The sequence below is a fragment of the Pan paniscus genome, chromosome 17, assembly GCF_029289425.2.
Source record: "Pan paniscus chromosome 17, NHGRI_mPanPan1-v2.0_pri, whole genome shotgun sequence".
In the NCBI taxonomy this organism is placed as follows: Eukaryota; Metazoa; Chordata; class Mammalia; order Primates; family Hominidae; genus Pan; species Pan paniscus.
Genome location: NC_073266.2, coordinates 25,506,354 through 25,531,986, shown reverse-complemented (window position 1 = coordinate 25,531,986; position 25,633 = coordinate 25,506,354). Strand labels below are relative to the sequence as shown.

Below are 25,633 nucleotides of genomic sequence, written 5' to 3'. Positions count from 1 at the left end.
AGCCTGGCCAACATGGTGAAACCCTGTCTCTACTAAAAATACAAAATTAGCCAGGCGTGGTGGCACATGCTTGTAGTCCTGGCTACTTGGGAGGCTGAGGCAGGAGAATCACTTGAACCCAGGAGGCGGGGGTTGCAGTACCCGGGAGGTGGGGGTTGCAGTGAGCTGAGATCGCACCATTGCACTGCAGCCTGAGCAACAGAACAAGACTCTGTCTCAAAAAAAAAAAAAATTATACTATTTCTTAGACAGTAAACAGATCAGAAAGCATTTCCAGCTCTTACCCAGTCAGCGTTTTTCAGCTCTTCCAAGTCTGTGCTAGATTCATCGCTCTTTTCCATTTCTTGAATCTTCTTAAGATTCTACAGGTTAAAATAATACAGGCATAAAAATTTCATTAAGTTACCTTCTCAAATTAAAATTCCTAACATATCTTCAGATAAGACATATATTCAAGTATCAGTGAAGGAGATGGTACAGAATCTATTGCTCTGTAAACTCTAGGGCCAATTAAAATGGAACCCTGAGGATCCATTTTACTGAGGATGGACGGAGATTGCTCACTCTAATTTCCTTTCAGGCCCTGCCAACCCAACTTTCTTTCTTTTTTTTTTTTTTAAACTTAAGCTCTCTTCTTTTCATCTCTACTACAAATCCATTACTCTAAACACCATCATATTTTGCCTGGGCTTCTGAAGCAATCTGATCCCGGATGCTCTCCTTTCCTCACCCCATGGCTGGTCTCTTTCATTGTCTACTTTCATTCTTCCTTTCAGATATCACACTCAACAGAATCATCGATTCTTCAGAGAAGCCTTCCCTTCCTCCCTGAATAAGTCAAAATCCTCCTATTTTAAAATTTTATAGCACCATTATACCTCTAACAGCTCTTATCAATGTTGTAATTTTACACATATTAGTGCCTTCCCTCTAGACTTCATGAGGCAGAATCCCATCTTCAGAGGCCACACAAGCACTGGCACTTGCTGATGCTCAATATATATTTATCAAGTAATTTGATGAGTACATTTTAATTGATAAAAATGCCTCAAACTGCATCAATTCAACACTTGCAACTTTAAGAAAATCTTGGTTGCTAAAATATATTCACATATTAATTCTAAATTTATGATACAGCAATTCTACTTACAGTAATTCAACCCTAATATATTTACTTTTTGCTGAGCTATGTGCCTGCCTGCACGTAAACTGAGTTTTAAAAAAAATTTTCCCTAATCCCCACGTTGATCAAAAGACTGTTTAAATGCACTGTATGAAATCTAGCTTGTTTTATATGAGAATAATGAATACTTAACTTTATTTATTTATTTATTTATTTATTTATTTATTTATTTATTTGAGGCGGAGTTTTGCTCTTGTTGCCCAGGCTGGAGTGCAATGGTGCAATCTCAGCTCACTATAACCTCTACCTCCCGGATTCAAGCGATTCTCCTGCCTCAGCCTCCCGAGTAGCTAGGAGTACAGGCATGCGCCACCACGCCTGGCTAATTTTGTATTTTTAGTACAGACAGGGTTTCTCCATGTCGGTCAGGCTGTTCTCAAACTCCTGACCTCAGGTGATCCACCCGCCTCGGCCTCCCAAAGAGCTGGGATAACAGGCATAAGCCACTGCTCCCAGTCTGAAATCTTTATTTTTAAGATTTATTTATTTATTTTTAGAGACAGGGTCTTCCTCTGTTGCTCAGGCTGGAGTGCAGTGATGCAATTACAGCTCACTGCAGGCTCCACTTCCTGGGGCTCCAGTAATTCTCCCAGCTTAGCCTCCCAAGTAACTGGCACTACAGGTGTGCACCCCTATGCCTGGCTAATTTTTGTATTTTCTACAGATAGGGTCTCACTATATTGCCTGGGCTGGTGTCGAACTCGTCAGCTTGCGATCCCCTTGCCTCAGCCTCCCAAAGGGCTGGGATTATAGCCTTGAGTCACCACACCTTACCTCATCTCCTACTATTTCTTCCCACTCCAGCCTTATGGTATGTATACTGGCTGCCACCTTCTTCCTAGAATGCTTTACATCTCAAATATCCAGACTGAATCACCTCATATCTGTTACACACTTGTGCAAACGTCACCTTCTCAACGGGGTCTATCTTGACCAAATTCCAAGCCCCATCCCCAGCTACTAGCAGTTACTCTAGTTTATGTCTTTTTCCATAGCTCTTCCTACCTTTTAGTGGTCTACAGGATGTACTTATTTCATATGTTTACTGTCTACCACCTCCTGCTGGATTCAGACTTTAGGAAAGAAGAATTTTTTTTTTTTTTTTTTTGTATTTTGTTCACTGATGGGATTCACAAATCTCCAGAATAGCCTTGCATAGAATAGGTGCTTAGTAAATATTTCTTCATTAAGTAGATTAAGACACTTTCAACCATGCATGTTTAAATACTTAAACCTATTTAATAGCCCTTACCAAGTCAACTTTAGTAAGAGGAAGCTCAATCAGAGGGAGTAATATTCAGAGAAAAATCTATGTTCTCCTCTAAATTCAGAATCCCCTAGGGAAGTTGGGGAGCGGTATCTTATCTGCCACACAGAAACACATGCTCTGCATTTTAGGAAAATAAATCTTCAACCCAGGCTCACATTACATTTAAGTGTCTCATTCAGCCAATAGGTGGATGAATAAATAGGTAAAATAAAATAAAGAAGAAAAAGAAATGCATTTCTAATACCATACAGAAGAAAAGAAGTAATTATAGTATTAAACAGGTCAACAAGATTCACCCAGCATCAAATAAGCTGGTTTGGAACCTTAGCGCCTGAGAAAATCAAGTACGCATAAATGGACCAACCTTCTAACAACCCTCCTTTCCTTAGACATAATGGAATGTGGGGTGGGGCTGACGCATGCCCACTTGGAAACACGTTCTTTCTGCCATATTCTCCCTTGTCACCCAAAGGCTGATCCCACAGAAGCAATATACTGCTTACCCAGGAGCTTATAAACCATAAAAATATGAAAAAAGCTGAAATCATGATGAATAAACTCATCTTTATAAGCCCATACTTTTTTCTTTTTTTTTTTAAATTCCAGACCAGGTGCAGTGACTCATGCCTATGATCCCAATATTTGGGGAAGCTGAGGCATGAGGACTGCTTGAGACCAGGAGTTGAAGACCAACCTGGGCAACACAGTAAGACCTTGTCTCTCCAAAAAAACCAAAAAATTAGCTGGGTGTGGTGGCGCTTGCCTGTAGTCCCAGCTACTCAGGAGGCTGAGGTAGGAGAATCACTTCAGCCTGGGAGGTTGCGGCTACAAGTGAGCTAAGATCACACCACTGCACTCCAACCTGGGCGACAGAGAGAAACCCTGTCTCAAAAAAATAAAACAAAATATTAATAAAACAACAGATAAACATGACATATTTTCCTGGAATTAATGTAATGAAAGCTGTGGTAAGCTGCCCTCTGTTTCGGGAACAACGTCCTCTTCCACTAGTGGCTAGAGATGTCTGCTAAAGGCTCACTACTTAACCCTCCTCAGGAACTGCCCTTTAGCCAAAGGAAGCTGCTTTGTCAAAGTTACATCCTCCCTAGAGTAACCTATATCCAGTCACTGGTCTGTGAGGAAGTACAAAGATCAGGCCTCCTTGCTTCAATTTGGGACATCTCTGAAGAACCACCCCCAGCTGCTGAGCTCCCTGTGGGATCGGCTGAGGCCTCTGCTGCATCTGCATCACATTTCAACATTTCCCTCTGCTCAGTCCTGCTTTCCTTATCCCTTATAGGTGTTCCCAAAAGCATGCCCCAATAAAACCTCCTGAATTCAAATTTTACCCCTAGGAGTCTCCCAGGGAAATCCTAGGGGAGCTTAATCCACAGCATGAAACATTAAAAAAATATTACAACAGACATCTCAGACAAAACTTACATGAATTTCAAAGGTAAAATCCACTATGTCAAAGATATTTTAACTTGCACTAGACAAGCAAGTCTTCAGTGGACAGCATTAATTTTTCAAGAAACCCTCCCTGCTCCTTCCTCTGATAAAGATCCTTCTGTTGAGAAATGCATCCCATACGGTTTGAGCAGGGCTGACCCAGTACCTCACTTCCTATTTACAAGCGTAAGAACATGACCTAGACCAGCCAGCACAGCCTATCTCCTGGCCACTGTGACTGGTTACTAAGTGGTTATATGACTCCAAATCTTCCTCTAAGACTTTTTTGCCCCAATTAACAGAAAAGATTTGCTGCCAGAGTTCTAAATTGATAGAGTGTGAGAATAGGGCTGCAGACGGTAGTAAGAGACTGTCCTGGAAAGGGTTGGAGAGGAAAGGGAGGGAACATGCCAGCCCTAATTACAGCCTTTGAGATTCTGGATCCAACTATGCCTAAAACTAGCTGTACCCTTAGACTTCCTAATTATGTGAGCCAATACATCCCTCCCCTACTCTGCCCATGCTTATTTGAGTGGGTTTCTGTCATCTGCAACTGAAAGTTACGATTTAATATGTCCTTAATAGTCTACAAATATGAGTTCATGCTTTTATGTCTTAGGGGTACTTTGGTAGAATAGTGTGAGAAGCAGCAAAATATATCCAATCCAAACTCTTTTGCTTCAATGCCCACCAAAACAGGGCCCCTTTTCCATCCAACCTTAATTTTTACTATTCTCCGACACATCCCTGACTAAATGTAGTCAGGAGGGTGTCACTGTTAGGCCTGCCTACATCTCTACCTTTATTTGTGCTGTGATCAAATCCCTCACTCTTTGCCACTAAGAAAAACTATCTGTTCTTTATAACATTGAAGACAATTGAAATGGTCCAAGAATTTCACATTTCTTTGTTTTTCTGAACAATAGCACAAACTGTAGCTCAGATACTTTCCAGCTGCGTGACTTTGGGGAAATTTTTAAATTGCTGTAATCCTGTTTGATTTTCTCATATATTAAAGTGCAAATAATAATAGCTATCTTTTGGATTTTATAGAAGAAATAAACCAGAAGAATACAGATGAAACACAGCATTCAGTTCAGACCATATTGAACATTTAGTAGGTATTAGTTATTATGTCAATCAATACCTATGAGGATTTGATTGTGAATACTTTTACTCCATCACAAAAATATTTTATACTAAGTGAATTTATTTTGCAAAATGATACCTCTCCTTAGCCTCTTCATCAAATCAAAATCCTGACTCAGCAATAAATCAATGTAGATAGCTTAGAATCTATAAATACTGTAATCAAACAAGCTTGATCAAATATGTGGCTAGAAAGCTCAATTTTTCTAGTTAGCAGCAAAAACAAATGAGTTATTTGAAAGTAAATTACAGATTTTTCTTGTTTTAGATTCAAGCTGTCAATTATACTTTAGCTTCTGAATGATTTTTCTTTTTTTTGCTTGCAGAAATGTAATAACAGATGTCAACCTGTGCTTGAGATATGGTGAGAAAGTTCTAATTGGGAGAACCCACATGGCAATTACGCTTCCCATTTCTGACATTACCATTCTCAAGCTGGCAATTAGAACTGCTCAATGCCAACATTTTCAGTTCCTGGCAACTTAAAAAACAAAATCTACTCTGTGAATCAGAAGTATGTCAAATGCTCAGAGAATAATTTTAATCCATTTGTGTAGGTTCAACATCAGCTCACATATAAGTACCCCTTTACTAATTAAATCCTTCTTATTCACATATACGTTCATATATTAAAATAATAATGTATTTTTTATGACAGCATTTTAATGATCACCATTTCCACCATTTAAACTATGTTATTTCCCTATGCCATGTGTACATGTTTTCAGTTAGACATTTTTAAATGTATTATAATAAGGAATATATTTCAAAAATTCCTTGAACAAACTTTTAATTAATTGTTGAGACCGAGTCTCACTCTGTTGACCAGGCTGGAGCAGTGATGTGATCATGGCTCACCGCAGCCTCAACTTCCTGGGCTCAAGCAATCCTTTCACCTCAGCCTCCTGAGCAGCAGGGACTACAGGCATGTACTACCACACCTGGCTAATTTTTGTACTTTTAGTAGAGACAGGGTTTTGCCATGTTGGCCGGGCTGATCTTGAACTCCTGGGCTCAGTGGTCTGCCAGTCTTGGAGTCCCAAAGTGCTGGGATTATAGGCGTGAGCAACCACACTGGGCAACATTTTTAATAACTCAGTTAAAATATGCTAATGTAGGCCAAGTATGATGGCTCACAACTTTAATCCCAGCACTTTGGGAGGCTGAAGCAGAAGGACTGCCTGAACCTGGGTGTTGGAAGTGCAGTGAGCTGTGATTGCATCACTGCATTCCAGTCTGGGCAAAAGAGCAAGACCCTGTCTCACACAAAAAAAAAAAAAAAGAAAAGAAAAAAGCAACAAATTACTGCCAGGCACAGTGTCTCATGCCTGTAGTCCCAACTACTCGGGAGGCTGAGGTAGGAGGATTGCTTGAGGCCGGGAGGCAGAGGTTGCAGTGAGCTGAGATTGCATCACTGCATGAGATTACCCCAGCATAGGTGACAGAGCCAGGCCCTGTCTCAAAACAAAAACAAAAACAAAAACAAAACAAAAAAAAACAAAGAAATTACTTACATAAAGAGTATTAAATACATTTCATGACTGACATTATTTCACAATATTGTCTATAATAAATTAAAAAATGAATATCAGCCACACAGATTATGAGCTATGACTTTTTAATTCAAATATATTTTATCTGAAAAGAGGGAAAGAAGATTTTATCATATTGACTAGTCCCAAATTAATATTTCAGAAATTAGGGTACAAAAACCCAGTAAAAAGTTATAGCAGTTGTTCTGATAACTGGAAGTCTCCCATGCAGAGTTAATGGATAAGTACTAAAGAATATGATTTATATTTGTGTCAAACTTTATGGTGCATTCTTAAAGATATAACACGCTTCTCCTCCCTGAGGGGTGGATGGTGGCCAAATAACAACTATAGCAATTATGAAAAAAGTCAAGAGCATTTTATTGAATAAAAAATGTAAAATGTTAAGATAAACTATAAATTGATATTCTGTACTACTTAATTCAAATTTATATGGTTCACTACAGAAATTAGAAAAACTATAGATAAAGTCATAAAAATGAAAGCAATTCATTTCTAGGTTCTAGGAAAGGAATTCCTAGAATTCCTCTATTCTTCCAGTATTTTTTGTACCTATACACACATATGTGCACACACGCACGCACACACACACACACGCAAACACTCTCTCTCTCTCTAACAAATGTCTCTGCTCTATACAGCTGGACTGACTCTGCTCTACATAGCTGGACTGACTCTGCTCTACATAGCTGGACTGACATTATCTGCTAATACACATTCACCTTTTCTGTTTTTATACTCATCAGCTCTTCACACCTATAGAAATGCAGTGATGATGATAAAAATGACCATTAAAATATCACAGACAATATTACAAATTATATCACAAAGTTATTTTCCTAATAAATAAAGACAAATTAATAAGACCAATGGCTCATTAGAAAAATGAACAAAGGAAATGAACAGGCAATTGACAAATGATTCTTAAGTACATGAAAAGATATCTGATCTCATTTACAATAAGACAAATGCAAATTAAAATTGTTAAGATACTAATTTTCACTTATCACTGTGAAAACACATTGTCAAGATGTAGGAGAATAGACAGCCTCACACATTGCTAAGGACAGTATCAACTACTAAACCTCTAGGAAGGACAATAGTGTAATATTTTATAAAAATTATAAATGCACATTTCCTTTGACCCAGCAAGTCTACTTCTAGGAATCTACCTTACACTTACGTTCACACTCAAGAAAAATAGGTTAAAAATTATCCATGACACCACTGTTTGTAATAGAAAAAGAATGGAAATTACTTAGTAGCTGTCAATATAGGACTAGTTAAACTCATCACAGCATACCCACAAAATAGATTATAAAGGCCTACAGATGTGAAAGCTATTTACTGATATGAAATGATCTCTAAGACATATAATTAAATAAAAAAGGAAAGTTTAAAAGTGAAAAAAGGAAGAAAATACTGATATGCACTTGTTAGTTATACATAAAATCTCTCTGCAAAGATAAAAAAGAAATTAATAATATTTGTTGCCCGTATATAGGGAGAGTGTGGGTAGTAGACAAAAATAGAAGGGTACAATTTAATGTAATATTTTTACAACTCCTGGGTTTTGAACCATGTGAAATTTTTTGTTAAAAATAAATTAAGTTTTAAAAGCTGCAGGATCTGAAAGGTGGCGGAGTTCTTCCACGAGCTTTCAGTAAAATATTCTTGTGAAACATTTTAACAGGGAGAGCAGCGCTAAAAGCAATGACAGGAGGTCAGAGAGAGATTTACTCCTCACTGATGAGACACCAGTGCTCGGCATGTTACCAACACTCAAAACAAAAATAACAAATCAAACAGAAAAAAGACAGACAGCAGCAAGGACCCTAAACATTACAAATGATGAATGATCTCATTAAAACGAACACATGGCACACTTACAAAAAGACATCTGGTGGTGGATTTTCTGTCAAAAAGTGGTATGTTCACCACTTGGGGGGATATAAACCTATTTTAGGTCTAGAAAGAAACTTCCAGCCAACTTAAATGCCAGAATTTTATTATTGGAGGTGTTGGCATGAGGTGAGGAATAGGCAAGGAATATGAGAAAGCTGATTAAAATACCCTTCAATCTGTGAATGAGACAGACGTCTTGGGGCTTTTTCTTTGCAAGGCTATTCAAGCAGAAAATAAGCTGAAGTCATGTCACAAACAGGTGTCCCAGTGTGAGTTAGTTAACATGCAATTGGCCCTATGACACTGGCGGATTTGGCTACTGGCTTGATAAGAGACTGGGGGGTGGAAAATACTTACATTTGATTTTTCAACCAATTTACAGACTATAAAATGTGGCTATAAGATTTTAAAAACAGACAAAACCATTTCATAACAGCCTAGTCATTTTAGAAAACACTGTTTTTCCCCCAGCAAAAGAAGATACTTTATATACATGAATATAGTTTTTCATTTTAGGTAAAATATTTTTTAGTTTTATTTAAGATAAACCGAGCTCAATAATTTCATCAAGTTATGATTTCTTGCATAGGGCTAACTGAAATAATATATGTACAGGCATACCTCATTTTACTGCCTTTCGCTTTGTTGTACATAGCAGATGCTTTTTGTTTTTTTTTTTTGGACACAGTTTTGCTCTGTCGCCTGGGTGGGGTGCAGTGGCACGTGATCTCGGCTCACTGCAACCTCTGCCTCCCAGGTTCAAGGGATCCTCGTGCCTCAGCCTCCCGAGTAGCTGGGATTATAGGCGTGCACCACCACACCTGGCTAATTTTTGTAGTATTAGTAGAGATGGGGTTTCATCATGTCGGCTAGGCTGGTCTCGAACTCCCGACCTCAAGTGATCTGCCCGCCTCAGCCTCCCAAAGTGCTGGGATTACAGATGTGAGCCACCCCATGCCTGGCCAGATATTGTGTTTTTACAAATTGAAGGTTTGCAGCAACCCTGAGTTCGGCAAATCTATTGGTGCCATTTTTCCTAGAGTATGTGCTCACTTTGTATCTTTCTGTCACATTTTGGTAATTCTCACAATATTTCATTTTTTTTTAATTAAATCTGTTATGGAGATCTGTGAAGAGTGATCTTTGATGTTACTATTGTCATTGCTTTGGGGTGCTCATGACAGTGTCCATATAAGACAACAAACCTAACTGATAAATGCGTGTGTTCTGACTGCTCTGCTCACTAGCCATTCCCCCATCTCTCTCCCTCTCCTGGGGCCTCCCTATTCCGTGAGACACAATGATAATTTAATTAGGCCAATTAATAACCCCACAATGGCCTTTATGTGTTCAAGTGAAAGGAAGAGTCATAAGTCTCTCACTTTAAATCAAAAGCGAGAAATGATTAAGTTTGGTGAGGAACGATGTCAAAAGCAAAGATGGGCTGAAAGCTAGGCTCCTTGCACCAAACAGCCAAGTTGTGAATGCAAAGGACAAGCTCTTAAAGGAAATTAAAAGTGCTACTCCAGTGAACATGAATGATAAGAAGGCACAACAGCCTTAATTCCTGATATAAAGTTTTAGTGGTCTGGATAGAAGATCAAACCAATCACAACATTCCCTTAAACCAAAACCTAATCCTAAGCAGGGCTCAAACTCTTCAATTCTATGAAGGCTGAAAAAGGTGAAGAAGCTGCAGGAGGAAAGTTTGAAGCTAACAGAGATAGGTTCATTAGGTTTAAGAAAAAAAGTCATCGCTCGATAAAAGTGCAAGGTGAAGCAGCAAGTGCTGAATGTAGAAGCTGCAGTAAATTATCAAGAAGATGTAGCTAACTGATGAAGGTAGCTACATTAAACAACATATTTTCAATGTAGATGAAACAATTTAATATTGGAAGAAGATACCATCTGGGACTTTCATAGCTAGAGAGAAATCAGTGCTTGGCTTCAAAGCTTCAAAGGACAGGGTGACTCTCTTGTTAGGGGCTAATGTGGGTGATGAAGTTGAAGTCAATGCTAATTTACCATTCTGAAAATCTTAGGGCCCTTAAGAATTATGTTAACTCTACTCTGTCTGTGCTCTATAAATGGAACAACAAAGACTGGATGGCGGCACATCTGTTTACAGCAAAAAAGATTCCTTTCAAAATATTACCACTCATTGACAATGCATTTGGTCACCCAAAAGCTCGATGGAAATATACAAGATTAATGTTGTTTTCATGCCTGCTAACACAACATCTATTGTACAGCCCCATGGACCAAGGAATAATTTTTACTTGCAAGTCATATTTAAGAACTACATTTTGTAAGGCTATAACTGTCATAGACAGTGATTCCTCTGATGGGTTTGGGCAAAGCACATTGAAAACCTTCTGGAAAGGATTCATCATTCTAGATGCCATTAAGAACACTGGTGATTCATGAAAGGAGGTCAAAATGCAACATCAACAGGAGTTTGAAAGAAGTTGATTCCAACCCTCATGGATGACTTTGAGGGGATCAAGACTTCAGTGGAGGAAATAACTGCTGATGTGGTGGAAACGGTCAACAGAATAAGAAGTGGAGCCTGAAGATGTGCCTGAATTACTGCAATCTCATGAGAAAACTTGAACTAATGAGGAGTTGTTTCTTATGGATGAGCAAGGAAAGTAGTTTACTGACATGGAATCGACTCCTGGTGATGATGCTGTGCACATTATTGACATGACAACAAAAGATTTCAAAAATTATATAAATCTAGTTGATAAAGCAGCAGGAGGGTTTGAGAAGATTGACTCCAATTTTGAAAGAAGTTCTACTGTGGGTAATGTGCTATCAAACAGCACTGTATGCTACAATGTATTCTGATTTTTCAGAAAGGGCCAAAGCCACCCTAACCTTTAGCAGCCACCACCTTGATCAGTCAGCAGCCATTAATGTCAGATCAAGACACTTCACCAGCAAAAAGATTACAACGCACTGATGGCTCAGAGGATCACTAGCATTTTGTAGCAATAAAGTATTTTTATTCTTATTTTTTTTGAGACATAGTCTCACTCAGTTGCCCAGGATGGAGTGCAAAATGGTGTAATCACACCTCATGGCAGCCTTGACCTCCCAGGCTCAAGCAATCCTCCTACCTCAGCCTCCTGAGTAGCTGGGTCTACAGGCATGAGCCACCATGCCAGGTTAATTTTTTTAAAAACTATTTTTTGCAGAGACAGGATCTCACTACATTGCCCACTCTAGTCTCAAACTCCTAGGAAAAAAGTATTTTTTAATTAAAGTATGTATTTTTTTGATGTAATGCTATTGCACATTTAATAGACTATAATATACATAAAGATAATTAATTTTGTATGCATTAGGAAACAAAAAAATTTGTATGACTTGCTTTATTGCAATATTTGTTTCATTGCAGTGGTTTGGAACCCAACCCGCAATATCTCTGAGGTATGCCTATAAATCACTTAACAAAGTTTCTCTATATGTATTGGATTATATTGTGTAAAATATACTCATATAATACTTTGAAAAATTCATAAGCCATGCTTATTTCCAATTCATTGTTTTACCCCATAATTGTAATGTCTGGTCAAATATTAGCAGCTAAAGATAAACTGGCTCTAATCTGGGCATCTATAACTCATCCTCCCATCCTAGGATTTCATTAAATTTGGGGTAAGATTTAACCATTCAGAAGAATTTGGCCGATGAGGTTTAAACCAAAATCCCATGTAAGTGAGAATCCTTTAAACATTTAGAAAATCACAAATTGTCAAAATACTACTTTTAAACGGCATAGCTATTTATACTGATGGGGGGAAAAATGTTTTCTTCTCTCTAGGAAAACTTTAGAAATATTCTGGGAAATGAAGATCAAAGAAGTCAATTTACTTCTTCAGTATAACAGATTGGAAGGCAAAGATGAATAATTTAACATTTAAGTTTTTCACAGTAAAATGCCGGGATTATAAGGCATGAGACACCATGCCTGGTGAATTGTGCAGAATTACACATTAAAGTAATAACAGGCAAGGCACAGTGGCTCATGCATGTAATCTGAGTGCGTTGGGAAGGTAAGGTGGCAGGATCACTTGAGGCCAGGAGTTTCAGACCAACCTGGGCAGCATAGCAAGACCCCATCTCCACAAAAATAAAAATAAAAAAATCAGCCAACCATGGTGGTGAACACCTGTAGTCCTAGCTACTTGGGATGCTAAGGCAGGAGGAACACTTGAGCCCAGGAGCTAAAGAGCTATGACAACCCCACTACACTCCAGCCTGGGCAGCAGAGTGAGACCGTGTCTCTCTACGAAGGAAAAAAAAAAGTGGCCAGGCACGGTGGCTCACGCCTGTAATCCCAGCACTTTGGGAGGCCAAGGCAGGCGGATCATGAGGTCAGGAGATCGAAACCATCCTGGCTAACACGGTGAAACCCCGTCTCTACTAAAAATACAAAAAAATTAGCCGGGCGTGGTGGCGGGCGCCTATAGTCCCAGCTACTCAGGAGGCTGAGGCAGGAGAATGGCGTGAACCCGGGAGGCGGAGCTTGCAGTGAGCTGAGATCATGCCACCGTACTCCAGCCTGGGCGACAGAGTGAGACTCCGTCTCAAAAAAAAAATAAAAATAAAAATAAAAATAAAAATAATAACAAAGGCTATTATTAAAATTTTAAAAATAAGGATAAAAATTGTTTATCGTGATGCTAGTTAGGTAGAAATGGGAGTTAAAATATATAATACATTAATATAGAAAAAACAAACCTGCTTGTGTTATACATTTTTAAAAATATCAATATTTAATTCAACACTGTTGTCATTTCATCTGTTTAAGAAAATTATACCCCTGAAATTCTTTTCTCTCGCTGCTTTTAGAAAAAAAAAGTTTCACATCAAGCATTTATGGGGGATTGGAGTGGGAAGGAAACAATAAATGAACCTCATTAGTAATTAAAATCAGATCCCATGTGTATAGAACTTCGTGACTATACACACGGGAACCTGCTTCCTCGCTCACACCAGCTTCATCTGGATTAAAAAGCCCCCCAGTAGCCACAGATTTACCAAGATTTCTGTTTTAAAGCAAAAACTATCTTTAAAACAAAGGAGTTCTATTTCTTGAAACCTGAAGAACTAAAGACTAGCTTTTAGTATGTTATAACTCCATCTACTCATTCCTAGCATCGTAAAGATCTTCCCTAGGATGCAGTTCATTTTCTTTGCCATGATGCCTTGCTCATTAGGGGTGTTACAGAGCTCCCTGAGCAATGAGGCTTAGAGATCATCATATGCTCAGAAACTCACTACCTGGAACACAGAGGTTTCCAGTAATACATGCTAAACAAGGGATGAAAGCAGTACAGCAGTCTAGGGTCAGAATACTGAAGATACACACACACACACACACACACACACAGATGTATCTGATGCCTGGAGAAAGCCATTCAGAGCATGGGTAGTCACAAAACTATAGACTCTTCTGGTGCATCTTCCCGTCAGATGCTTGTATAGTATCCCTGCATAGTACCCTCTGAGACAGTGGTCCCAGTGTTTGAGAAGCCACTTCTCCCTCTGCCCTTCTACCTTGCTTGCTCTCATCTCCTGGCCTTCATGTGTGCTGTTTACTATGCCTGGAACACATTTTCCATCCACTATTTTGCCTCAGCATTTGGGTCTCAGCTTCGAAGTTACTTCTGGGAAGCTGTGCATGGTCCCCTTGGTGGTTTCCACAGCACCCTGCACCCACTGGCCACGGCCCTTCTAACACGGTGCTGGATGACATGCTCCTACACTGTCCTCCTTACTCTCTTGAGTTCTGCGAAGGCAGAGATCACGTTCGTCTCATTCACCATCGTACCGACAGTGAGAAAGGCAGTAAGAGTAGCACTTAAAACATGGCTTCTGTGAGGACTCAATGAATATTAATGCACATAAACTCAGAACAGCATTTAGCACAGAGTAAGTATGGAATAAACGTTAGCAGTATTAATCATAGTAGCACCCATCATATGGAAGACATTTTATTTTTTTTAATTTAATTTTTTTTTTGAGAGGAGTCTCACTCACTGTCGCCAGGCTGGAGTGCAGTGGCATGATCTTGGCTCACTGCAACCTCTGTCTCCTGAGTCCAAGCAATTCTCCTGCCTCAGCTTCCCGAGTAGCTGGGATTACAAGCACATGCCACCACGCCTGGCTAATTTTTGTATTTTTAGTAGAGATGGGGTTTCACCATGTTGGCCAGGATGGTCTCAATCTCTTGACATCGTGATCCACCCGCCTCACCCTCCCAAAGTGCTGGGATTACAGGCGTGAGCTACTGCGCCTGGCCACAGAAGACATTTTAAATAACTTGCATGAATAAAATGATTCTCCCAACTGATCCTAGTTCCTCTGACAGCCAGCATCTCTCCATCCACTAGGCTTTGTGATGTCTCCATATGGATATTATGTTCTGTCAAGTCTTCATCAAAATCCCAAGCTCCTCCACTGTTTCTTCTGTATTAAGGTTTGTAGACACCGCACTCACATCCTGACCTACCTCAAGATCAACTTTTATTGTCTATCATTTGTACAAAGTTAAAAATTAGGTCTAATTTTAAGTCCTTTTATCATCACAGGCAGCTACTTTATTAAGGTTTGTTGAACCGTGCTTCAGTTTTTCTATCTACACGAGTCAGGCGGTGAAGGGTAATACTACCAAACTCACAAGAACATCACAAGGATTAAAGTACTAACATAAACAAAGGATGGGATACCCAGGGTTTATATATAAGGATAGGCCTTTCGGTGAACATGATGTAGGTTGTCTGGGCTTAGAGCTGCTGCAGAAGGCTTTGGATCTTTCTTCCCCCAAGTACATAAATTATATTAGAAATATTTTAAAAATTAATGAAAATAAAGCAGCATTCAATTTCAACCCCCAGCCCTCAGGTTCCCACTTCTGGAGAGCAGAATGAATATGAAGAGGCAGCTGTGTGTCCAGGAGCCCCAGGTGTGCATCAGCTGTGCACCATTCCTGTGCTGCTCCTGGCTCCTGATAACTCCATAATCGGCATCTTAAGGTTGATTCTATTCTCCTCTGTTTCTTCTTGAATAAAAATATGTTGGCCAGGTGCAGTGGCTCACGCCTGTAATCCCAGCACTTTGGGAGGCCGAGGTGGGTGGATCACGAGGTCAGGAGATGGAGACCATCCTGGCTAACACGGTGAAACCCCGTCTCTACTAAAAATACAAAAAATTAGCCAGGCGTGGTGGCGGGTGCCTGTAGTCCCAGCTACTAGAGAGGCTGAGGCAGGAGAATGGCGTGAACCTGGGAGGTGGAGCTTGCAGATTGCGCCACTGCACTCCAACCTGGGTGACAGAGCAAGACTCTATCCCCAAAAAAAAAAAAAGTTAAAGGCTTAGAAGACTCCAACTCTAATATTTATTAGGTTAAAGAAACTTAATCTCATTGATGGAGGCCCCAGTGTTACCCTAAGCTGAGGAGGCAGCAAAGGAGACATACCTAAAAAGTCTACAAGAGATACTGTCTTGGGTCCCTAAATCTATGACAGGACTGACAGTACAAACATGGTCCTTGCCCTTAAGAAGTTCACAGTCTAGTGGGAGATAAAAGTATACAGTAATTACAACACAGTGTCACTGTTGTAAGTGACAGAAAGATGCCAGAGTGGAGTGCTCATTGAATGAACATAGAGAAGAAAGAATGACTTCGATTGGAAAAAGCATTTCAGAATAGTAGATAGACATTTGAGTTAGGTCTTAAGGAGAAGCAGGCATTTTCTAGGTAGCGAAGAGGGGAAAGGGACATTTCAGGTAGGTGCAGAGGCCCTGGACATTCAAGAATGAAGGAAGTGTAGGCAACACCAGTACATATAGGGCAGGAATGAATGGTGAATGAAGAGCCTGGAGAGGTCAGAACTGGGTCAGATTGTGAACAGCTGCCCTGTCATGCTAAGGGGTTTACACTTTCCACCTACAAGTATCAAGAAGTCATGAAAAGGGAAGTAACATTAGAGGGTTTGTCATGGTCCAGGCAAGAGATGTCAAACCAATGCGTGAGGCAAGGTAAGGTAGACACAGTGAGAACACGAGGGAGGCTCTGCATTTTGGAGATAACTGAAGAGCATCAGGGGACCAAGATGCAAGACAGATGGTGAGAAACCAGACCTACAATAGCTAAACCACAGATTCTTTAATTCATTTAACAATGATCAAATATCTACGGAGTCCCCATTACACTGGGATATAACAGTGAATTAGAGAGAAAAGGTCTCTGCCCTCAGTGAGATTATATTCTAGTGGCAGACATCAATGAATAAGAAAAGAGACCAACAAAACAACTACAGACCATGATGGCTGCTAAAAAGGAGATAATAGGGCAACGCGATTAAAATGAAAACAGCAGGCTGGGCACAGTGGCTCACGCCTGTAATCCCAGCACTTTGGGAGGCCGAGGCGGGCGGACCACGAGGTCAGGAGATCGAGACCATCCTGGCTAACATGGTGAAACCCCGTCTCTACTAAAAATACAAAAAATTAGCCGGACATGGTGGCGGGCGCCTGTAGTCCCAGCTACTCTGGAGGCTGAAGCAGGAGAATGGTGTGAACCCGGGAGGTGGAACTTGCAGTGAGCTGATATTGCGCCACTGCACTCCAGCTTAGGCGACAGAGCAAGACTCCGTCTCAAAAAAAAAAAAAAAGGCAGTATGTGCTGAATATATAAAGGTGTCTGGGGTGGCCTGAGGAGATGTCCTTTCAGCTGAGGTATGAAGGGTGTGAGTGAAAAAATCATACTTGAAAGGGTCAAGGAAGACAACACTTATAAGAAGCGTTTAATATGTCAAGAAACTAAGCACCGCAGGTACAGCCACACTTGAGAAGAGTGCAAAGATCATTATAATCAGATAATCAGAAATGACAACCCACACCTGTAGAGCCTACTGCTGAAGAAATCCAAGATGAGTTAACTGTATTAGACATCTTATCTCTCAAAGATCAAAATGTTTGAAATATTCTACCTTAGTTTGGGTGATGTTTATGTGTATGAATGACACAAGAAAGTGCAAGAGGAAGAGAAAATTTTCATCACTTTGAGTACATAATCTAGAGAACAGAGATTAGGACATTAAAAACCTATTTTACATGCCTTATAAAGTTCTTGCTGCAATATCATTAACACATGCTATACAATGCACAATTATTTTCACTGTTCATTCACTGATGACTAATGTTACTGTATTACGAATTTATTCTGTACAAGGATTTTCTACCAGTAGATTGTGAAAATAATTTTATTTTTAGCCTATACTGACATCAATATAGTAGTAATGTCAGTATTGAATGTTACAGCTAGCTTACCAATTTTAAAAAGTTAAATCTGTGTTTTTAAAAGGCCTACAGCATCCTCAATTTTGATTAATTTATCTACAGCATTGAACTGCTTTTCTGTAAAATCTATCTTAAATTTAAGATATAAAATAAAATAGTATACAATAATTTCATAGAAAATTCTACCAGGAATGCACTCACTTATCTATATACACTTTGCCTACAACATAAGACTAATAACAAAAATGAGGAAAAGCTTGTTGAATAAACAGAACAAAAAATTTAGTCACGCAAATTTTATTTTCTGCATAAAATTTTAAGACTAGACGGAAGCTTAACATGTCTTGCCTCCTCCCCGATTTTTATGTTTTTAGAGACAGGGTCTCACTCTATTACCAAGGCTGGATGGAGCACAGTGGTGAGATCATAGTTCACTGCAGCCTTAAACTCCCGGGCTCAAAAGATCTTCCTGTCTCTGCCTCCCAAGCAGCTAGGATTCCAGGATTCTATGATCTTGCTATGCTTCTCAGGCTGGTCTCAAAACACCTGGCCTCGGCCTCTCAAAGTGCTGGGATTACAGAAGTGAGCCACTGAGCGCCAGGCCTTCCTCCCCATTTTTAAAGATGAGTAAACAGAAATCTTGCAAATGCTATTTGATTTTAAGAAGTTACATGAATAATGAATGGTATGATTCACCAATAAAGGGGCTTTTACAAAGGTCAGTGGTAATATAAATATTTCAAATTATGAAATAAATAAAAAAATGAGTTATTTGCTTTAAAGAAAGCTTTCAAAAAATTCTTTTAAAACAGTGTACTTCTATGATACATCAAGTTTCTACTATAATATCATTATACCCCCACTATGAAACTGTGTATTACTGGAGAATTTGGTGAGCATACTGCACACTCTCAACGTGGAGGCAATGATGGCTAGAGCATGCTAGGAACGTACCAGAAAAAAATCAACTGACTTTCTAGTCTTAAAATTATTTTATCTCAGTCTTTGACACTTCTATGATACTCTAACTTTTCTCATTTCACATCTCCCTCTTTATTTATTTGTTTATTTTATAGATAGGGTCTTGCCTTGTTGGCCAGGCTGGTCTTGAACTCCTGGCTTCAAGTGATCCTCCTGCCTTGGGCTCCCAGAGTGCTGTGATTACAGGCATGAGCCACTGTGCCTGGCCTCCCTCTTATTTCATACCTCAACTTTACATGGTACCCCCCCATCCCATTTATGTGCATATGCAGGACCATCATCCCCTAACACCAGCATGTGCATGCCCACACATTCTCTCATAAACTCTCTTCTCTCCAAAGCCAAATCTTAGTCTTTCTGACTCACATATTCTCTCTCCAAGACTGCTCAGAAACCTACATCAAAGTATCTACCTCCATTTTCTTCAGAACTCTCTCTTTAGTTTCATCTAATAATGCATTTTATGTGACACTCTTAGAGGAAAATAGCAATAACTTCTATGTAGTGGAACACCTTTGCTGGACTGAAGGGTATGATGAGGATGAAAATGCTGTTATCAGCAGCACTGAGAACTTACTTCTATGTGAATCTCTAATCTCTCTAAGCCTCAGTTTACTAATTTGCAAAGAGTCACAGGATTGTTACAAGGATCAAATGGAGTAAGGAAGAGAAGGCATTTTATAAAGGAGCTGTATGAATATGACAGTAAAGTAGCAGGGGTTAAAGTTTTAGGTAATGATAAATAATTTTATTTAACAATAACAAAACTGGGGACTGATGATCAAAAAATTACCTGGACCACAATAGATTAAAGGATACTACCATTAATATAATTTCATTTTCTCCAATAAAAAATTTTACAATTGAAACTGCCCCCTCTGCACAGCACAGGCTCACCAGCTACCCCTGCAGTATGGCTCTGGAATATGGTGGTGTCACTGGCAGCAGGGCAGGGTGGCTCTTCTTTCATACAACCTGATGCACTCGATGGATTGCTTAGACAGTGCCTCCAGCTATACTTAACTTACAAGGATATCAAATTTCTTAGGAGACACAGTAATGTGTACTTACTTTCAAGGATATCACATTGCTTAAGAGACAAAGTAATAGCAGGCCTACCCAAATCTTTATCATTCAAAGAATAACCTTAAAGGAGTTCATTGATTGTTTAAGAAGAAAATCATCACATCATGAAAGGGATTAGAATATAAACAAATTTGCTTTCTAAATAAATAGATGATGAACCAGGTACTGTGCTTTATAAAGTAGCCAGGTTCAGTAAATGAACTTAACACTTTACAGAACAAGTATAACATTGGAAAATAGATGGTAGATTTTATATTTTAATAAATTGCCAATTTGCCATATAAGAAATTTAGTATAATTAAAGTACTTTTGGACTATCAAATCAGACACATTATCAGTAACTGAGCTCAAATGTTCTGACACTATGCTTCCACCCCAATTTATATGCATTCATGCACACACATATACACAGATATAAGGTAGTTTGAAAAATTGTTGATACTCAATTTTTAATTTCGTTGAATCAGAGTCTATTGTTTCAAAAATTCCACTTGGTACACACTAACTCATAGGTATAAAGAATGATTCTTAAAATATATTAAGTATTTTGGGATCTTCCGAAAAAAATCAAATTAACAAATAGTATTTATTAGTGTGAAAACAGTATTTTTGAGAAAAGGTTGAAATCATTTACATACATAAACTAACAAGTATAAAAATGTTCTATCATTTCAAGAAAACCTTATACATTGCAGAGGTGAAAGAAACTTACATTCCTGAAACCTTAGTGTTGATAGGCAATTTATGTGCTTTCTTTGTCTAGGAAATCACTCAAGATGAGAGAAGTGATGACAGGAGCTTCAAAGGAAGAAGGGTGTTTCAACAAGGATGAAGGCTGATTACTGGCAGGCAGCAGAGGAGAGACAGAATATTAGCAAACCCACCTCAATCGAAACAGGGAGATGTAGAGGAGAGATCAGCTTCCCGCAGGAGGAAAGCAAGAGAAAGCACTACCCTTAGGGGAACAAGTGTTGTCAGAAGAGCCTGAGGGGACTCTTTTCAAAATGGAGCGCAGTTTCCAGAGAAGACTGGGAAAGGGTGAGATGGAGATCAACGGAGTAGAAACAGAGGAGAAGGAGATATGAAAACAGGATGGAACTAATGCCTATAAAGTCCTAGTCTTGGGGTGGTGACAGGGTGAGAGATGTGGCTGGAGCTTCAACCAGTTGTGAGGGCCCAACCTCGGTCAGCCTGGCCAGTTTCTGCAGGCACTGCCACACAGCAGTTTTACTCCACCTGTCAGCTTTTTCTTTAAATAAACTTTAATAATGTTTGAGCCTCTTTTTGAAAGTGTGTTTGCATATCTTGCAAAGCAAAATTTTAATCAAGAGCAAAAATTTTTTTTTTACATCAGATGAGTAATGTGCTGACATAACAAGGTTTAGAAAAAGGAACATCTCGCACGCAAGTGTGAATATCCAATCATCATGCTTAGGAACTGCAAAAGGATCAAGAGCAAACATTTTTTAAATGCTCACTGCAGTAGAGTAGTAAAAATACTAATATTGTTCTATTTAAGCTCAGAAATAGTTTCTAAGAATGCCAGTGTTGGAAGGACTTTAAGAGCTCATTTAATTTCCTCTATTAACAAATTTGCTTTCTAAATAAATAGATGATGAACCAGGCACTGTGCTTTATAAAGTAGCCAGGTTCATACATATACACCCTAAAAATAATGCTCTGGGGAAGGCAATCTCAGTTTTAACAAGCTGGGAAAGGTAACGACAGCCTTAAAAAGTAATCTTTTCTACTATTCGAGAAAACCTAGTTGAGGATGTGCCTTTGGATGCTCACTTTGAAGCTTTTAATCAGATCCCACTTCCTCTGGTTCTGCTCAATGAGAACAGCTAATCCATTACACACACACACACACACACACACACACACACAACTTATTTATTCTTCACATAGAGTTCACCTTTTTTCCACTCTGTTGACAACTTTCCTCCTTGATCCAATTTTATAAAATTAAAAAAAGAAAAAGGCAAAGCTTTTCATTGCCCTATCATAAAAAGACAGACTATAAGCAGTACCCTAGCTAGAGCAGAGGAAGGATGCTTAGAGCTCTTATTCATATATACACAATGGATCTATTTAAGGGTGATTTATTAAGGGTGATCTGCCTGACACATCCGTCACCTACTTACTACCAGGGTTAAGTACACCTTATTGGGCAAATAGTTTAGTTTTTCCTTTCTTGCTTACATATCCAGTATGTGTTCTTCCCCAAACTGTGGGTCATGGTAAGTTTTAGCCTAGTGCTTCTGATAAACCCTATATGTTAGTTGTAAAAGAAATGATACTGTGACAGTTAATTTTAGGTGTCGACTTGACTGAATTAAAGAATACCTAGAGAACTGGTAAAGCATTATTTTTAGATATATATTTAGATGAATGTGTTACCAGAGGATACTAGTGTGTGAGTCTGAGTGGACTAAGTGGTGCCCTCAGTTTAGGTGGGCACCATCCATTTGGCTGGGGCCCTGGATAGAATAAAACAGAGGAAGGAAAATTGGTCTCTCTCTCTCTCCTGGTGCTGGGATATACTTTTCTTCTCCTACCCTTGGTCTTTGGACTTGGACTGAGCTGTGCTGCTGGAATAACAGGGTCTCCAGCTTGCAGACACCCTGTCATGGGACTTCTCAGCCTCCATAATGACATGAGCCAATTCCCCTAATAAGTCCCCTCTCATATATCTTGAACTCCTGGCCTCAAGTGATCCTCCTGTCTGAGCCTCCCAAGTAGCTGGGATTACAGGCATGAGCCTGCACCTGGCCCCCTTTCATATACCTATATGTCTATATATCCCATTGGCTCTGTCTCTCTGGACAACCCTAATATATATCCATTACCTAACATGTACTGAGCTCTCACCTTCTGCCAGATGCTGTGCTATTTTATATAAGATCTCACTGAATCTTCACAACCACCTATGTAACACATGGTGACTCACCTTTTAAATAAACAATAAATAAAACAGTTATATGATCATATGTGAGTGTCACCTCTTTTCTGAGCCTTTATCCCTTCCCGGAAGAGGTCCTAACACGTTTCAGAATGGACAGAAGAGAAGAGCGACAGAAAGGGGGTGGAAAGCAAGTCACATGGGAATGGACTGAACTAGTTCAGTAGCATTTATTTCCATTTGCAAGGAATCTGTATGAAAATCTGTTTCTTAAATGGTTCACACTGTTTATATTTCAATACAATCGATTTAATTTTACCTAAGTTGCTTCTTTCCTAAATGACTTTCAGCACTCATCTAAAGGATAGTAATAAATCTTTTAAAACAATACAGCGGACAATATTGAAAATTTAGGTTTCTCTTCCAACAAATATCAAATGCATGCCAATCAAACAATGCCAATAAATATCAAAGCAGTAGTACTCACCTCTTTTGCACTCTTAATTTTGGTCAGAAATGTATGGAGCTCCATTGTTTCTGCAAACAGTGCACGACATACTGCCTGATAATGATTTGGTGCATCTGATTCAGTAGGGAGATGAGCAGCACACAACTATAGAAGGGGAAAATAAAATAATGGCGCTTCGTTACTATTTGGGTTTTTTTTGTACTTAAAAACAGACATGAGCAGAGTGCTGTGGTTCACGCCTGTAATCCCAGCACTTTGGGAGGCCAACGCAGGCAGATCATGAGGTCGAGAGTTCAAGACCAGCCTGACCAACATGGTGAAACCCTGTCTCTACTAAAAATACAAAAATTAGTTGGGCGTGGTGGCACACACCTGTAATCCCAGCTACTCAGGAAGCTGAGGCAGGACAATCGCTTGAACCTGGGAGGCGGAGGTTGCAGTGAGTGGAGATCATGCCACTGTACTCTAGCATGGGTGACAGAGTGAGACTTCATCTCAAAATAACAATAAAAACCAAAAAAACAGACACACCCCTGTATCTGTATTTTCATATCAGACAGCCAGGCAATTCCCATCAACCAGGGCTTAATGTACCACAAGACCATCAGTAAGGTCTACATAATTATACGGGAAAAGTGGTCCACTAACTGAGACCCAACAGCACAGATGAGCTTACTAGAATTAGCTTCTATTTGAAAATGATAGGACATATGTAAAAGTTTTGGTTGGGAACAGAAAGGGAACCACCGTTTATTGTATACTGATGATGGATCCAGTTTTTTAACAGTTACCATTTATTAAGCAATTATCATGCCAGCTACAATATCTGACATGTCGTATATACAACATAATACCATTTACTCTTCAATGTAATGCTGAATTATCCTCATTTTAATGGAAAAAGAAACTGAGGCTAAGAGGAGTCACATGACTTGTCTGTCCATAGTCACATGGTTACCAAGAGGGAGAAGGAGAAGTCAAACACAGTCAGCCCCTACTGGGTTCTGAAGCCAGGCTTGTTCCAATACATGTCGAATTTTGTAACGCAGTAAAAAAAAAAAAAAAAAGAATGTCAGGAAAACATATGGACCTCAGGGAAGCTGCCTCATCAGTAGATGGGGAGTGGAGGAAAGAGGGCAGAGGGCAATGTAAGGCCACAGGTGCTGCCTACAGCCCTAATGTCCTTTACCATACATAGTCCATAATCCCCACCCAACTACTTGTGGGTAAAAGGTGCAACTTAGTATCATGCAAAGCAATTCAGAAAAATCAAACACCATTTAATTTATCAGATTGGAAAGACATCCTATTAAGAGTCCCATACACAGGAATAATTTTATCTTTCTATAAAATAATTTTGTATCCACGTACAATCATTACATTTTAAAGTACTTCATTTGCACTAACAAGCTGTAAGTTCTCTTAATTTCTTACTAGTCAGTAAACTTGACACTAATACAATAACTAAAAATATGCATCTTATTTTAATAATTTCTATCAATTAAAGAATAAATGACATCTTTGTAGTTTGTAATATCCTTAATAATGTGGCTTTCTGTTTTCACGTATAGTAACCATCTTACACAATCGAATAGATCACTAGCTTTTACAAAATACATTCTCAAGAAAATATCTCTAGTTTGAATAGGAAACCTTCTTCACAGTAGCAAAAAAAGCTAAAAGCTGCTTTATCCAGAAGCATTAAAAGCAGAAATCTCACAAGTTTATTACTCACAGAGCCACTAGTAAACAGAGAGTATATTTTGTGCTCAATTATTTTTGTATTTAGAAAACATCTTGCAATACAGAATTGTCATTCAAGGTAATGAAAGACAACTACTGAGGCTTTACCTTATGTAAGTTAACCCTAATCTTATATTCCAGTCACACAAAGAAATTGCATAAAGCCACTGGGTTTCAAAGTTTTCAACTGCTATCCACAGTAAGAAATAAATTTTATATATTCACATATTATACACAAACACATGCATATGTGCATGTTATACATACAAAAGCTTCACAAAACAAAACTTGCACATTCAATTGAATTCACAACCCATTCACTGGTTGTAAACTGCAACTTTAAAAACACTGGTGTAAAGGTAATAGCTAGGTCTAAAAAATGTTTTTTTAAATGCATATGACAGTCTTACACATAAAAAGTCTAAAGTAATACTACTAGAGTTCATAAGCAATTTCAGCAGTTGCAGAATACATGATTAACAAACAAAATCAGTTGTATTTCTACACATGGCCAGAGAACAACTGGATAATGAGGTCAAGAAAATCACTCCATTCACAATTGCATCAAAAATGCTAAGAAATAAATTTAACCAAGGAGGTTAAGACTTATACACTGAAGAGT

At 38.9% G+C, this 25,633-nt stretch overlaps 1 protein-coding gene and 1 non-coding gene across 8 annotated transcripts in view; both read right to left on the bottom strand.

Moving 5' to 3' along the window:
* SPIRE1 (spire type actin nucleation factor 1) overlaps positions 1–25,633 on the bottom strand; it is a 215,264-nt gene that overhangs the window by 67,070 nt on the left and 122,561 nt on the right. For all 7 annotated transcript variants that reach the window (XM_034944069.3, XM_034944070.3, XM_034944067.3 and 4 more), the window contains 2 exons: positions 23,287–23,412; positions 285–362 (listed from right to left, as the gene is read on the bottom strand). In XM_034944069.3, coding sequence (XP_034799960.1) covers positions 285–362; positions 23,287–23,412 — 204 coding nt within the window. The remainder of the gene's footprint in view (positions 1–284; positions 363–23,286; positions 23,413–25,633) is intronic.
* Positions 21,243–21,344, bottom strand: LOC112437819 (small nucleolar RNA U13). Its single transcript, XR_003026330.1, has one exon. It is a non-coding gene; the product is annotated as a small nucleolar RNA U13 (small nucleolar RNA).